The 17,272-nt window shown below is 43.5% G+C and overlaps 1 protein-coding gene across 1 annotated transcript in view; it reads right to left on the bottom strand.

Annotated features, from left to right (window-relative positions):
- LOC110084610 (titin) overlaps positions 1-17,272 on the bottom strand; it is a 299,695-nt gene that overhangs the window by 30,556 nt on the left and 251,867 nt on the right. Inside the window, exon 277 of the mRNA XM_078386905.1 lies at positions 136-17,238. Within this exon, the coding sequence (XP_078243031.1) occupies positions 136-17,238 (17,103 nt within the window). The remainder of the gene's footprint in view (positions 1-135; positions 17,239-17,272) is intronic.

Here is a 17,272-nt window from a genome sequence, read left to right as displayed (position 1 = left end):
CACTTTTCACTATCATTACATTTAGAATAATTAAGACGGTGAGCAGTTACTTGTAAGTATGTTCCAGTGAACACAGTAGGACATTATATAAAAAAACGACAGAAAATTTAAACAAGCATGTTTTATGAAACTAACCTGTTATTTTCGTTCCATCCTTAGTTTCAATGGGGACTCCGACTCCAAATTCATTTTCTCCAGAGACTCTGAAGTAATAAATCCCGCCTTCTTGTAGATTGGTGACTTTGTAGGAAAGACGATGACAGTTGTTGGTGACAGTGACCCAGGCTTTCTTGCTTGCTTCCCGTTTTTCAATGTAATAGTTCTTCACTGGAGCACCTCCATCATTCTCAGGAGCTTCCCAAGACAGGACAGCTGATTCTTTGGTTACATCTTTTACAATAATATTAGAAGGAGGTCCTGGTGAATCAAGAACTTTGACAACTAATGTCAAAGTAGCTGTGTTTACAATATTTTGTAATGTCAGTGTATATTTCCCAGAATCATTCCTTGTCGCTTTTTCAATGGTAAGTGAGGTGCAGTTGTCTGAAGAGTCAATATTAGCTCGTGTCCGGAGATCAGTATCTGGCTTATTCCACAATACATTTGGAACAGGTTTTCCTCTGAAAGGCACAGTCATTGTAAATGATCCACCAGCTTTCACAATCAGCGTTTTCCTCATTTCATTATCGATTTCAAAGGCAGGTTCTTCTTCCCTTTCTTTTGCTACTTGTGGTTCTGAGACCTCACTTGGATCGCTAGCACCAACTTTGTTGAGGGACCTTACTCTGAAAACATATTCCGCTCCTGAGGTAAGTCCAATGACAGTATACTCTGTGCCTCTTAAGCCTTGAATGGCCGTTGACCAGTCTGTTTCACTAGTTAGCTTGTATTCAACTGTATACCCAGTAACAGGAGAGCCTCCGTCAAATAATGGCTTCAACCATCCAATTGTTATGTTTGACCTTGTAGAGTCCACAATTTTGGGCCTCGAGGGAGGTGATGGCAAGAAAACTGGATCCTCTGCTTTTATTAGAGGTGAAGTTTCACTAGGAAGACTAAGACCTGCAGCATTTTCTGCATATACACGATATTCATATTCACATCCTTCTCGAAGGCCTGAAGATTTTATTCTGAGGTCATAAACTGGCTTTTTGTTTACACGTATCCAGCGCAGACTATTTTTCTCACGCCTTTCAATCACGTATCCGGCAATTTCATTGCCTCCATCGCTGTCGGGTCTCGCCCAGCAGAGGGTCATGGACTCCTTTGTCACACTAGTAACCTCTAAAGATTTAGGTGGGGATGGAACAGTAAAAGGATCCAGAGCCTTGACTGCCTCACTTTCCAACGGTTCACCAACACCATATTTGTTGACACCCATGACTCTGAAGATATATTCGTTCCCTCGAAGTAGTTTTGTCACTTTGCAGGATGTTGTTGGAAGCTCTCCTTCACAGAGAGTCCATGCAATTCTACTGGTCTCACGCTTTTCTACGATATAGTAATCAATTTCTGCACCCCCATTTTCTTGAGGTGGTCCCCATGATAGGTGACATTTCTCAGCAGTAAGTCCTTTGATTTCTAGCGGGCCTGCTGGTGGACCAGGTCTATCAAGTACTTTGCAGTTGACAGCTAATGATCGTGTTCCAGCAACATTCTGTAACGTTAACACATATTGCCCTGAATCGCGTCGAATACAGTCTTTAACAGTGATTGAAGTATGGCGATCGGCTGAAGCAATTTCAACTCTCGCTTTCCCCTCAAGCTCTTTGCCATCCTTTGCCCATGAAACTACTGGCAAGGGTCGTCCTGCAATATCAGCATTGATTTTCAAGATCTCCCCAGCTTTAACAACAACAACATCCCTGAATTTGACGTCCATCATAATTCTTGGAGCTTCAACATCATCCTTTACAGTCACTGGCCCAGTCGATTCAGATGGCTCACTAAACAGTCCAGCAGCATTTCTTGCAATAACGCGGAATTCATACCGCTGGTCTTCAGTAAGCCCTGTGACATCAAAGAAGGTTTCTTGTACATTGGTGAAGTTGCATTTCAGCCAGCGACCATCTGGTAGCTCTTTCCGTTCAATAATGTAGCCTGTTATCTTAGCACCACCATCGTATTCTGGTTTGGCCCATGAAAGTGAGACACATGTCCTTGTAATATTAGTTACTTCTGGCTGACCAGGAGGATCACATGGGTCTCTTGCAGCAACAGGCTCACAAGACTTGCTACATTTACCTATTCCTACAATATTTTCAGCATAGACACGATATTCATACATCAGTCCTTCATCAAGGCCTGTTACCTTCATCTGTGTGTCACTTATAAGAGTTTTATTTACTTTAGTCCAAAGGATGCTGCTTCGTTCTTTATGCTCAAGATGGTAGCCAAGTACTCTGCTTCCTCCATCGTTAACTGGTTCTTGCCAGCTTACAATCATGAATGCTTTTGTTGCATGTACAACTTTGGGAGTGCTAGGTGGACCAGGAGGACTAAATGGATACTCTGCAACAACAGGGGCCGTTTCAATGTAGGCACTCTTTCCATAGCGATTTTCTGCAGAAACACGGAATTGATACTCAGATCCTGTGATTAAGCGCATTATTTTAATTGAAGTTCGTGCAACGGTGGCGGACACTATACTCCATGTGGTTGTAGTTGTTTCTCTCTTCTCCACAATATAATTATTAATTTGACAGCCACCATCATACTCAGGAGGTTTCCAAGATATTGTTATGTTATCATTACTGACATTATCAATATGTAATGCAGTTGGAGGTCCAGGCTTGTCAAGTACAATTACAGTGATGGAAGCTGTTGTAGAGCCAGCACTGCTTGAAGCACTTAATTCGTAACTTCCTACATCTTCTCTTGAAGCTTCCTTGATGGTTAGTAAAGTTGACGTTTGTGATGTGTGGACATTTACCCTAGTTGTCTCTCTTAAAGGCAGCCCATCTTTCTTCCAGCTAACTGATGGAATCGGCCTTCCTCTGATGGGCACATCTATCTTAAGGTCTTCACCAGCTTTCACACTGAAAGTATTGAAAAGGAGCTCAACTGAAGGCTGGATTTCAATATCCTTGGCAACGACAGGAACTCCAAGCTGTCTTGGATCACTTTTCCCTTTCTCATTAACAGCACGGACTCGGAATGTATATTCTTCTCCCATAGTTAATCCTGATATTTTTGCCTCTAATGTTTTAACTTGTGTGCAGATGCTCCATTTTTCACTTCCTTTAGTTTGCATTTCTACTACATAGCCAGTTATTTTACTACCACCATCACTCTCTGGTTTCTCCCACTGTATGGTAGCACTGTTGCGTGTAACATCGACAAGGGTTACTTTTCCAGGTGGATAAGGTGGTTCAGAAACCTTCACTGGTTCCGATGTTTCTGCTGGCAAGCCAACTCCATATTCGTTCGCAGCCAAGACTCGGAAATAGTAACTGCATCCCTCCTGAAGCTGTTCAATTCTGAATACATTCTTAGTGCAATTGTTCGTAATTGTGGCGTACGCTTTTCTGGTTGTTTCTCGTTTTTCAACGATGTAATTTGTAATTTTAGATCCGCCATCAATAAGTGGAGCCTCCCAAGCTAATGTCACCAAATCTTTCTTCACTTCTCTGACGACCAGATTGACAGGTGCACTTGGTGTGTCGAGCACTCTCACATTAACAAAAGCAGATTTCTTGCCACTATTGTTTTCTAAAGTCAGGATATACTTGCCGCTGTCGAATCTGTTGACATTATCAATAACCAACATCGTATATGAACTGGTAACCTCAATCTGAGCTCTGTCACTCAGCCGGCCTTCTGCTTTTTCCCATTTTACTTCTGGCTCTGGTCTGCCTTTGATAGTGACAAACAACCGCAAGGTGCCGCTAGCACGTACTGTGACAACTTTTCTGAGATCTGCATCAAGTTCAATTTCGGGAGGTTCAATTTTATCAGCAGCAGCAACACTACCGGGTATGGTCGCTGGTTCTCCAACTCCTTCAATGTTGATAGCGCAGATGCGGAAGTTATATTCACTATTCTCTTTGAGATTTGTTACTGTGAATAGTTTTCCTTGTAATCCAGAAGGCGGTGTGCAGGTTGTCCACTCATCAGCAGTGGCTTCTTTAAATTCAACAATGTATCCTAAAACAGGAGCCCCTCCATCATAAATGGGCTTGTTCCATGCAAGTGACACAGAAGATCTGGAGGTATCTGTCACCTTTGGATTGCTTGGAGGTCCCGGAGGATACACTGCATCACACGCCCGGTAGAAGACTGATGGTTCACTAGGTTCACCAACCCCAGCAGCATTTTCAGCAGAAACCCTAAACTCATAGAAATGCCCATCAGTAAGTCCAGTTACTCTGTATCGTAAGTCTGTCAGTCTCTTTTTATTGCATTTGACCCATCGGACACCATCTTTGTCTCGCTTTTCTAGTATGTAACCTTCAATTTCAGCTCCGCCATTATCAGCTGGACGTCCCCAGGTTACAATCATGGAATCTTTTGTGATTGCAGAAACTTCAGGTATTGAAGGAGGGCCTGGGGGTCTGTATGGATTCTGTGCCAGTACAGGCTCAGATTCCAGCGGTTCACCAGTTCCATACTTGTTGACGGCCATTACACGGAAAATATACTCATTGCCTGGGAGAAGTCTAGTTACTTTGTGGTTCAGAGCTTGCACATCAGATGCCACTTGAGTCCACGAAAGGCGACTTGTCTCTCTCTTTTCTATGACATAATGCGAAATGCTAGCGCCACCATCGTGTAAAGGTGGGCCCCATGCCAGGTAACATTTCTCTGCAGTCACACCTGTAACTTTCAAAGGACCTTCTGGAGGTCCAGGTCTGTCAAGCACTTTTACGGTGATTGGTATAGACTTCGTGCCACCGACATTGCTCAGCTTAAGCATGTAAAGGCCTCCATCTACTCTGATGCAATCCTTGACTGTGAGAGTTGTTCTCTGAATGGTGGACTTTATTTCTGTTCTTGCAGTTGGCCCTTCAAATTCTTTTCCATCTTTTGACCATACAATGTCAGGTACAGGTTTGCCATGGATGTCAGCTTCAAGGACAAATGTTTCTCCAGCATGAACAACAATGACATCTTTGTATTTTGGATCCAGTGATGCTCTTGGTGCTTCAATTTCATCTCTAGCAATAATTGGTCCTGTGCTTTCAGATGGTTCACTTATGCAACCAGCAGCGTTCCTTGCAATTACTCTGAATTCATATCTTTGGTCTTCTACAAGACCAGTTACTGTAAACTCGGTTTCTAGTACATTCGTAAAACTGGCTTTCATCCAACGACCTTCAGGCAATTCTCTCTTTTCAACAATATACCCAGTTATTTTGCTGCCACCATCATACTCTGGTTTTTTCCATTTTAGAGTGATATAATTTCTAGTGATAACGATGGCATCTGGACGGCCTGGTGGGTCACAAGCATCTCGAGCAAAATACAGTTCAGAAGTCTTGCTAAACTTGCCAATGCCAACAATGTTTTCAGCAGAAACTCTGAATTCATATTCAAGACCTTCTTCAAGGCCCTCTGTTTTGCATTTTGTATCCTGAATGAGGGTCTTATTCACCTTTGTCCAAAGAATGCTGTTTTTGTCTTTACGTTCTAGGTGATATCCAAGAACTCTGCTTCCTCCATCATTAACGGGTTCATGCCACTGTACGATCATGTGGTCTTTGGTGGCTGTCGTGACAAACGGTGTCCCTGGTGGCCCTGGTTCCTTGTATGGATACTGTACGACAACTGGCTTAGAATCTAGTGCCGTGCTCTTTCCATAACGATTTTCTGCACTAATTCTAAACTGGTATTCCGCACCCGTTTTAAGTTTTGCTACTTTAATTGTTGTTCTTGCAACTGTTGCCGATACCATCTGCCAAGTGGTGGTAGTTGTATCCCGCTTCTCTACAATGTAATTGGATATCTGGCAGCCCCCTGTGTATGCTGGTGGTTCCCATGAGAAGACCACAAAATCTGCACTAATTTCGTCAAAGCGGACAGGTCCTTGTGGTGGGCCAGGTTTCTCCAACACAATTATATTAATATTTTCTGTTGCTGTGCCTGCAGGGTTCGTTGCTGTTACAGTATATTTCCCAAAGTCATCTTTGTTGCTTTCTTTAATATATAAAGTAGTTGATGTTGGTGTATCTTCAACATGTAATCTGGTTGTCTGTCTGAGAGGCTGACCGTCTTTTTCCCAAGTGATAGTAGGCTTTGGTCGAGCTACAAAGGGTATTTCTACTTTAAGGTCTTCTCCTGCTTGTACAGTGTATGTGTTGAACATCAGTTTGAAACTTGGCTGAATTGTCAGATCACTAGCAATCACAGGAACTGCCAGTGGTCTGGGGTCACTTTTGCCTTTTTCATTGTATGCCAGGACGCGGAATTGATATTCATGTCCAGAACTCAAACCAGACACAACGGCATTGCACACTTTGGTTTCAGTAACAACGGACCATTTATCAGATCCCTTTGGCTGCATTTCAACGATGTAGCCCAGTATTCGGCTACCTCCATCATGTTCAGGCTTCTCCCACATAAAAGATGCACTTCTTTGAGTCACATCGGTGAGTGTCACTTTCCCAGGAGGCAAAGGTGGCTCTGAGGCTTTGGAGGCATCTGCCGTTTCAACCGGAACCCCAATGCCAAACTCATTTTCAGCCATAACTCTGAAATAATATATTGCTCCTTCTGCAAGATTTTCCACTCTAAAGCTTGTTTTGGCACACTTGGTGCTCACGTTGGCGTATGCTTTTCTGGTTGACTCACGCTTGTCAATTACATAGTTCTTTATCTTTGCACCGCCGTCATTCGCTGGGGGTTCCCATGTCAATACAGCATAGTCTTTCCTTATTTCTTTGACAACTAAATTTTGTGGCGGTCCTGGTGTGTCGAGCACTTTAACTGTGACAAATGCAGACTTTGAGCCACTGCTGTTCTCCAGTTTCAGAACATACTTTCCAGCATCGTTTCTATCACAATAGTCAATTGACAGCTGGGTGTAACTGAGGCCTTTTTCAATCTGGACTTTATCTGTGAATTCTCCTTCTTCTCGAGACCAGGTGATTTCAGGAGTGGGGCGTCCTTTGAATGGTATATGTATCCTGACGGATCCACCAGCTCTAACCACAATTCCCTTCCTTAACTCCGAGTCAATGTCAAGCTCTGGAGCCTCCAGTTTGTCTTCCGGTTTAACGGTTCCAGGAACAGCCGCAGCCTCCCCGACTCCAATTTTGTTGAGGGCACACACTCTTAGTTTGTACTCTTGGTGCTCAATGAGCTTCCCAACCTCAAAACGATTGACTCTCAAACCGGTCTGTGGAGTAACTATGGACCATTCTTCTTCATCAGCTTTACAGATTTCTACAATATATCCTAGGATGTCACTGCCGCCATCATAAATAGGTTTCCCCCATGCAACTGTAATTGAATTCTTTGTAGTATCCACAATGTGAGCATTTGTGGGCGGGCCAGGCTTGAACATAGGGTCACATGCTTTCCAGTAAGGCGTGACTTGACTTGGTTCGCCAACTCCAGCTGCATTTTCAGCAGACACTCTAAATTCATATTCATGATCTTCTGTTAGTCCCGTGACTCTTAATCGCAAATCTGTTATTCGACGTTTATTGCATTTCACCCATCTGATACCAGCTCTGTCTCGTCTCTCTACGATGTAGCCAATAATTTCACTGCCACCATCACTGTCTGGACGATTCCAGCAGATGGTCATAGAATCTTTTGTAATGTTAGTGACTTCAATGGACTTGGGTGGACCCGGGACAACAAATGGGTTTTTCATTAATACTGGTGCAGATTCTAGAGGCTCACCAACTCCATATTTATTAACTGCCATTACGCGGAAGATGTACTCATTTCCTTCCAGAAGCTTTGTTACCTTCAGCATTGTGGCTACAGCTTCTGAAGCAACAACTGTCCAAGCAAGGCGACTTGTTTCTCTCTTCTCAATGATATAGTGAGAAATATCACTGCCACCATCATGGATCGGTGGTGCCCACGTCAAGGAACACTTGTCACAAGTAACGCCGGAAACGTTAATACTCTCTGGAGGCCCTGGTCTGTCCAGTACTTTTACCGTTATTGGTACCGATTTGGTTCCTGCAACATTGGAGGCCTGTAAAATATATTGCCCACCGTCGATACGTATTGCATCTTTTACAGTAATCAAAGCCTTGAAGTCAGTATTCCTTATTTCATATCGGGCAGTATCTTCAAGCACTTTATCTCCTTTCAGCCACATAATTGTAGGAATTGGCTTCCCATGGACATCTGCTTCCAATCGGAATGTCTCTCCTGCATTTACAACAATGGTGTCTTTATATTTTGGATCCATGGAAATTCTTGGAAGTTCAACTTCATCTTTTGCTGTGATTGGTCCTGTGCTATCTGAAGGTTTGCTTACAGTTCCAGCAGCATTCCTTGCAATTACTCTAAATTCATATCTTTGGTCTTCAGTGAGGCCTGTTACAGTAAACTGAGTTTCAGTTATATTGGTAAAGCTTGCTTTCATCCAGCGACCATCTGGCAAATCACGTTTCTCCACGATATAGCCTGTAATTTTGCTGCCACCATCATATTCTGGCTTAGTCCACTGCAGAGTAATTGAGCTCCTCTTAACCACAATTGCTTCAGGGCATCCTGGTGGATCACATGGATCACGGGCTACATAGCACTCAGAAACTTTGCTTGTTTTGCCGATGCCAACAATATTTTCTGCAGAAACTCTGAATTCGTACTCAATGCCTTCTTCAAGGTTAGTTGTCTTATAATGTGTGTCCTGAATGACTGTCTTATTTACTTTTGTCCACAGAATGCTGTTTCTTTCCTTTTTCTCAAGGTGATAACCTAAAATTTTGCTTCCACCATCATTGACTGGTTCATGCCACTGCACAACCATAGAGTCTTTTGTAACTGCAGTCACAAATGGTGTACCAGGAGGACCCGGTTCTTTATAGGGATACTGAGCAACCACTGCATCAGACTCCAGGGCAAAGCTCTGTCCATACCTATTTTCTGCAAATATTCTGAACTGATATTCTGTCCCTGTTTTCAGCTTGCTCACTTTGAGAGTTGTTCTTGCAACAGTAGTCGAAACTGTCTCCCATACTGTGGTGGTCGTATCTCTCTTATGAACAATGTAATTAGTAATTTGGCAGCCACCTGTATATGCCGGAGGGTTCCATGATAAGGTAATACTGTCAGCACTGATATCATCAAATTTAACAGGGCCTTTTGGAGGATCAGGTTTGTCTAGTGTTATAATTTCAATAGATGCAGATTTCTGCCCAACAACATTAGCCACTGCAACTTCATACATTCCACTGTCATCTTTAGCGGTCTCTTTAACACTTAGGGTGGTAAGATTAGGTGAATCAATGACATTGACTCTAGTTGTCTGTTTTAGTGGTATGCCATCTTTGGTCCAAGTTACTGTAGGCTTAGGACGGCCAGATATTGGTACTTCAATCTTTAAATCTTGACCCACTTGGACACTGTAACTGTGGAATGCTGGCCTTACATCTGGTTCAATAACTAAATCTTTGGCAGTTATTGGAACAGCAAGTGATCGTGGGTCACTCTTCCCCTTTTCGTTTACAGCCATTACTCTAAAGAGATATTCTTGTCCTTGAGTTAGATTAGTAACAACGGCTTCAAGAATTTTGACACGGGCACACTCTGACCATTTCTCACTGCCTTTAACTTGCATCTCCACGATGTACTGTAAGATTTTGCTTCCACCATCATGTTCAGGCTTTGCCCAGCTCAGTGAAACACTGTTTCTTGTAACGTCATCCACCGTTATCTTTCCTGGAGGTTGAGGAACTTCAGCGACTTTCACTGGCTCATGGGTTTCTTCAGGCAAACCAATTCCAAATTCATTCTCTGCACAAACTCTGAAGTAATAATAGCAACCCTCCTGAAGCTGAGAGATTTTCCATGATGTCTTGTTGCAGTTTGTTACTACAGCTGCATAGGCTTTTCTTGTGGCCTCACGCTTTTCAATAATATAATTCTTAATTTTAGCTCCGCCATCTACCAAAGGAGGCTCCCATGCAAGTGAAACAGAGTCTTTTGTGATCTCCCTAATTTTCAGGTTAATTGGGGGCCCTGGCGTATCTAGGACTCTTACGCTGACAAAGGCAGACTTCGTCCCACTGCTGTTTTCCAAAGTAAGAGTGTATTTTCCAGAGTCAAATCTGTTAACATTGTCAAGAACCAGTGAGGTAAAGCTGCTGGTGATGTCAATCATAGCTGCTTCTCTGATGTCACCATCCACCTTGCCCCATTTTACTTCAGGGGTTGGGCGTCCTCTGATCGGAACAAACAATCTTAAGGAACCGCCGGCTCTTACATTGATAACTTTCCTCAGCTCCATGTCAAGATCAAGGTCTGGGGCTTCCAACTTATCTTCAACAATAATAGTTCCAGGAACATCAGCATGCTCTCCTACTCCAGCTTTATTAACAGCACAAATGCGGAACTTGTATTCATGCTTTTCCAATAATTTTTCCACCTCCATATTTGTTTTCTTAATTCCAGTTGGTGGTGTACAAATTTCCCAGTCCCCAACGCTTACATCACATTTTTCAACGATGTATCCTTGAATTTCAGAGCCACCATCATAGATTGGTTTACCCCAGGAAAGGAAGACTGAAGATTTTGTAATATCTGTTGCCCTCGGATTATTAGGAGGGCCTGGTTTGTAGATAGGGTCACAGGCTTTATAATAAATAGATGGTGGACTGGGCTCGCTCACACCAGCTGCATTTTCAGCCGAGACTCTGTATTCATAATCGTGATTTTCTATAAGTCCAGTGACTCTGTATCGAAGTTCACTTATCAAACGCTTGTTACATCTGGTCCATCGAATGCCTTCTTTGTCACGTTTTTCTAGTATATATCCCAAGATTTCGCTGCCGCCATCAGAGGCTGGTCTCTCCCAGACCACAATCATAGAATCCTTGGTAACAGCGGTGACTTCTGGGGCTTTTGGCGGGAGTGGCACAACGAAAGGATTTTTTGCAAGTACTGGTTCAGATTCAAGAGGCTCACCAACACCATATTTGTTCACAGCCATGATACGGAAGATATATTCATTGCCTTCCAAAAGTTTAGTAACTTTGCAGCTAAGAGTCTGTACATTTGCATCAACTAAAGTCCAAACTAAGCGACTTGTTTCTCTTCTTTCAACAACATAATGGGAAATGTCGCTGCCACCATCCTGGAGTGGGGGCTTCCATGACAGCGTACATTTTTCAGCAGTAACTCCTGTCACAACAACAGGCCCTTCTGGTGGACCAGGCCTGTCAAGAACCTTGACGTGAATAGATGCTGTTTTTTCACCTGCAACATTCTTCACCAGCAATACATAATGTCCGCTGTCAACACGAATAGCTTCTTTTACACTGAGGCTTGTCGCAAAGTCAGTACTTTTTATGTCCAAGCGTGCGGTATTTGTTAGCTCCTTATCCCCTTTCAGCCAGTGAATAGTAGGCAATGGTTTGCCATAAACATCGGCATCAATTTTGAATGATTCGCCAGCATGCAGTACAAGTGTCTCTTTAAATTTGGGATCCATACTTATACGAGGTGGATCTACTTCATCTCTTGCTGTGACTGCCCCTGAACTTTCAGATGGTTCACTGAAGACACCTGCAGCGTTACGTGCAATGACACGGAACTCATACCTTTGATTTTCCACTAGGCCAGTTACTGCAAATTGAGTCTCAATCACGTTTGTAAAGCTAGCTTTCATCCAACGGCCATCTGGCAGCTCCTTCTTCTCAACAATATAGCCTGTGATCTTGCTTCCACCGTCATACTCTGGTTTCTTCCACTGAAGAGTAACAGAGTTACGTGTGACAATGATGGGCTCTGGACGACCGGGAGGATCACAAGGATCATGGGCTGCGTAGCATTCTGAAGTTTTACTTGCCTTTCCAATGCCAACAATATTTTCTGCATAAACTCTGAATTCATATTCAAGTCCCTCTTCAAGTCCCGTTGCTTTAAACTTTGTGTCAGGGATGGCTGCTTTGTTTAGTTTAACCCAGAGGATGCTATTTCTCTCCTTGTACTCCAAATGATATCCAATAATCTTGCTGCCACCATCATTAACGGGCTCATTCCAGTGCACAACCATGCTGTCCTTAGAGACTTGTGGTACATTTGGAGTTCCAGGTGGACCAGGTAATTTGTATGGATATTGGGCAACTACAGACTCTGACGTGAGATACGTACTCTTTCCGTATCTGTTTTCAGCAGCGATTCTGAATTGATATTCACACCCAGTCTTTAGCCTAGTTGCTTTTAGAGTGGTTCGAGCAACGGTAGCTGAAACGATCTGCCAAACAGTAGTAGAGGTGTCCCGTTTTTCTACAATGTAATTGTTGATTGAACTGCCGCCATCATATTTTGGGGGTTCCCAAGAAATGGTGATGCTGTCCGCAGTCACTTCATCAATCTTTACTGGTCCAGTTGGAGGTCCTGGCTTATCAAGGACCACAATGTTAAGAATTTCAGTCGCTTCACCTGCAGAATTAGAAAGTTTGACTAAATATTGTCCAACGTCTTCCCTACATGCTTCCTTGATTGTGAGTAACGTGTTGTTCTCTGTGTTTTCTTCATTGACCCTAGTAGTTTGTCTCAGTGGCACGTTATCTTTAAGCCATGTTACGGTTGGCTTGGGTCGGCCGATAAATGGAACATCAACCTTTAAGTCTTCACCTGCCAGGACACTGAAAGTGGTAAACAACAGTTTAAAGGCTGGTGGTATCACAAGATCTTTTGCAATTACTGGTACGCTCAACTGTCGAGGATCACTGACTCCTTTTTCATTCTGAGCTGAAACACGGAACGAATATTCTTCACCCTGAATCAGTCCAGTTATGACAGCTTCCGTAACTTTGACAGTGGCACAGGTGGCCCATTTGTCACTGCCTTTGCTCTGCATTTCTACAATGTAGCCCAAGATTCTGCTACCTCCGTCGTGTTCAGGTTTCTCCCAGGTCAAGGAGACACTGTTCCTTGTCACATCCAATAAAGTTATTTTTCCTGGAGGAAGTGGCCTTTCAGATACTTTAACAGATTCCGGTGTTTCAACGGGAAGGCCTATTCCATATTCATTCTCAGCAAGGACTCTGAAATAATAGTTACAACCTTCCTGTAAATCTGTCACTTTCCAGCTGGTCTTGTGGCAGTTGGCCATAACAGTGGAGTAAGCTTTTCTTGTTGCCTCACGCTTTTCAATAATATAGTTCTTTATTTTAGAGCCACCATCTATGAGAGGAGGGTCCCATGTGAGTGTGACGGATGACTTTGTGACCTCTTTTATTTTTAGATTCTGGGGGGCTCCGGGTGTATCAAGAACCCTGACAATGACAAAGGCTGATTTGCTGCCAGAGCTGTTTTCTACAGTAAGTATATATTTGCCACTGTCAAACCTATTCACGTTTGCAACTGTAAGCAGAGTATAGGAGCTTGTAGATTCGATTGTAGCTTTATCTAAGGACTCTCCATGCTCTCGTGCCCATTTCACTTCAGGAGCCGGTCTTCCTTTAATTGGGACAAAAAGTCTTAAAGTACAGCAAGCTCTGAGAGTGACAACTTTGCGTAGGTCTGCGTCCAGTTCAATCTCTGGGGGCAGCATCCTTTCCTCGGCCTTTGGTGTCCCAGGAACCTGAGCAGGCTCTCCCATGCCTTCAGAGTTCATGGCGTATATCCTGATTTTATACTCCTGGTTTTCTTTAAGATCAGTGATAGTAAAGGAAGTAGCCTTCAGTCCCGCTGATGGAGTGACAATTTTCCATTCATCTTCTTCTGGTAATGCTATTTCAACCATGTAGCCTGTTATTTCTGAGCCACCATCATATATGGGCTTATTCCAAGCAATTGTAATTGAGGATTTGCTTGTATCTAAGACACGAGGATTGCCAGGTGGACCGGGCTTAAACACCGTATCGACAGCTTTGTAGAACTGGCTGCTCGGGCTTGGTTCGCTTACACCAGCAGCGTTTTCAGCCTTTACTCGGTATTCATATTCATGACCTTCCGTGAGTCCAGATACTTTGTAGCGTAAATCGGTGACCACTCGCTTGTTACATTTCACCCAGCGCATTCCAGCTCTGTCACGACGTTCTAAGATGTAGTTAGTGATAGGGCTTCCACCATCCGAATCGGGACGTCCCCAGCATACAACCATAGAATCCCTGTTAGCAGCTGTAACTTCAGGTGTTTTGGGTGGATCAGGGACAACGTAAGGATTTACTGCCAGAACAGGTTCTGATTCCAGAGCTTCACCAACTCCGTATTTGTTAACAGCCATAACACGGAACACATATTCATTGCCTTTCAGGAGCTTTGTGACCTTCAATTTTGTTACTGGAACTTCTGTGGCTACAGTCGTCCATGCCAATCTACTTGTTTCACGTTTTTCAACAATGTAATGGTCAATGCTTGCACCGCCATCGTCCAAAGGTGGTAACCATGAAAGGACACATTTTTCTGAGGTAACATCAGCCACCGCCAAAGGCCCTTCTGGAGGACCCGGTCTGTCTAGAACTTTGACATTGAAGATATGTTTTGCAAAGCCACCTGGATTGGAAGCTGTAAGTGTGTATGCACCTCCATCTCTTCTTGTTGAATCCTTGTTAGTAAGGACTGTTGAGAAATCTGCTATCTTAATTTCCAATTTTGCCGTGTCTTCAAGCTCCTTTCCTTCTTTGGTCCATGTAAGGGTCGGTGGAGGGCGACCTGCAACATCAGCTTCAAGTTTGAAAAGTTCACCTGCTTTTAATACTAAAGTTTCTTTGTATTTAGCATCAACCATTATCCTTGGTGCTTCGATGTCATCTCTGCATGTTATCGCATCTGATGGTTCTGAGGGCTGGCTGACAGCACCAGCAGCATTTCTAGCAATCACACGGAATTCATAAGCAGCATCTTCAGTAAGACCACTAACAGTGAATTCAGTTTCTAATATATTGCTGAAATTCGCCTTGAGCCATCTGCCATTGGGAAGATCTCTTTTTTCTACAGTGTAACCAGTTATCTTAAAGCCTCCATTATATTCAGGCTTTGTCCACTTGAGTGCAACGGCATGTCTTGTAATATTGAGAGGAACTGGTTTACCAGGAGGATCAATAGGGTCCAGAGCAAGTGTTGGCTCAGACGGCTTGCTTGGTTTACTTTTGCCTGCCATGTTTTCGGCGATGACTCGGAATTCATATGCGATGCCATCTGTGAGACCACTTGATTTGAAGATGTTGCCTGATATCAAGGTTTTGCTTACAGTCTGCCAAAGGATGCTATTCCGTTCTTTTCTTTCAATGTGATACCCCAGAATTGGACTTCCTCCATCTGTAAGTGGCTCATGCCAACTAATGGTGATTGACTCTTTTGTGGCTGCAATCACTTGAGGAGTGCCTGGAGGCCCAGGAACTTTAAAAGGGTAGGTAGCTATCACATTTTCTGAACTGATGGCTGGACCCGATCCATATCTGTTCTGGGCTTTAACACGGAATTGGTACTCGGTCCCAGTAATGAGGCGAGCAGCTTTATAGGTGGTACGAATAACAGTAGTTGCTAACTCGGCCCATGATGTACTGTCCGTTTTGCGCATTTCTACGACGTAATTACTTATTGGAACTCCTCCATCATTCAGGGGTGGTTGCCATGAAAAGGTGACAAAGTCAGATGAGATTTCATCAAATTTGATTGGTCCTGTAGGAGGCCCAGGAACATCATGGACCTGTACAGTTATAACATCGCTAACTTCTCCGACAATGTTTTTAGCAGAGACTGGATATCTGCCGCTGTCATTTCTTGTGCATTCATTGATGGTTAAGATGGTGGCTGTTGCGGTATTTTCAACATTTACTCTTTGGGTTTGCTTAAGCAACTGGTCTTCTTTTTTCCAGGCAATCGTTGGCCTTGGGCGACCAAGCACAGGAATCTCAACTTTGATGTTGTCACCAGCTCTTGCAATGACTGTTTTCTGATATATGCCACGCAAATCAAATTCTGGAAGCATCATTTGTTCTTTCACAACCACTGGCCTGCTTTCTCTTGGATCACTTCTCCCAGCACTATTAACTGCCATCACCTGGAAGGTATACTCTTCATTTTCAGTGAGGTTCTTGACCACACATTCTAATGTTTTCACAGTTGTGATGTGTGTCCATTGAGTTGAACCTTTCTTCTGTGCCTCAATCACATAGCCAGTAATCTTGCTACCGCCATCATGTTCTGGCTTTGGCCAAGCAAGGCTGACGGAGTTCCTTGTGATGTCCATAATATTAAGACTCTCTGGAGGTGATGGTGCTTCAGATGCTCTTATAGGTTCAGCGGTTTCAGCAGGTTCACCAATTCCAAATTCATTTTCAGCCAGGACTCTAAAGTAATATTCACACCCTTCTGCTAAATTGGGAATCCTAAGGGAGCATTTGGGGCATTTTGTGGTGATGGTAGAATATGCCTTTCGCGTAGACTCCCGTTTCTCAACTATGTAATTTGTGATGCGTGAACCACCATCGATTAGTGGCATGTCCCACTGGAGAGTGATGCTATCTTTACTTATGTCTCTGGGCTTCAGATTTATCGGCGGCCCAGGCGTATCCAAAACTCTTACATTGACAAAACCGGTCTTCTTTCCAGCCGCATTTTCAAGGGTCATTACATACTTTCCTGCATCATATCTATTACACTCTGTGATGATGAGAAGAGAGAATGAATCTGTATTTTCAATATTGGCGCGTGCTTTGAGTGGTATATCGTCCTTTGTCCATGTCACTTCAGGAGCTGGACGTCCTCTAATGGGAACAAATATCCTGATGCTCAGTCCGGCTCTGACAACAAGTGTCTTTCTTAGCTCAGCATCTAATTCAAAATCAGGAGCCACTTCACGTTCCTTGATTTCAACATTCGGGATCTTTGCAGGTTCGCCAGTACCAGCAGCGTTGATGGCACTAATTCTAAAATTGTATTTGGCTCCCGGCTGGAGGTTAGCGACAACAAACTCTGTGATTCTTAGAGCAGTTCCTGTAGTATCTTTTACCCATGCATCTTCTCCTTCTTTCTGATGCTCCACAACATAGCCAATGATATCCAGCCCACCATCATAATGGGGTTTGCCCCATGATAAGCTAGCAGATGTCTTTGTCGTATCAGTTACTCGTGGGTTTGAAGGAGGTCCTGGTGGGTCTATAATAATGAGGGGGGAAAAAAGACAAACAAG

The sequence above is a fragment of the Pogona vitticeps genome, chromosome 1, assembly GCF_051106095.1.
Source record: "Pogona vitticeps strain Pit_001003342236 chromosome 1, PviZW2.1, whole genome shotgun sequence".
In the NCBI taxonomy this organism is placed as follows: Eukaryota; Metazoa; Chordata; class Lepidosauria; order Squamata; family Agamidae; genus Pogona; species Pogona vitticeps.
The sequence above is the reverse complement of the archived record's forward strand: the minus strand, read 5'-3'. Positions and strand labels throughout refer to the sequence as shown.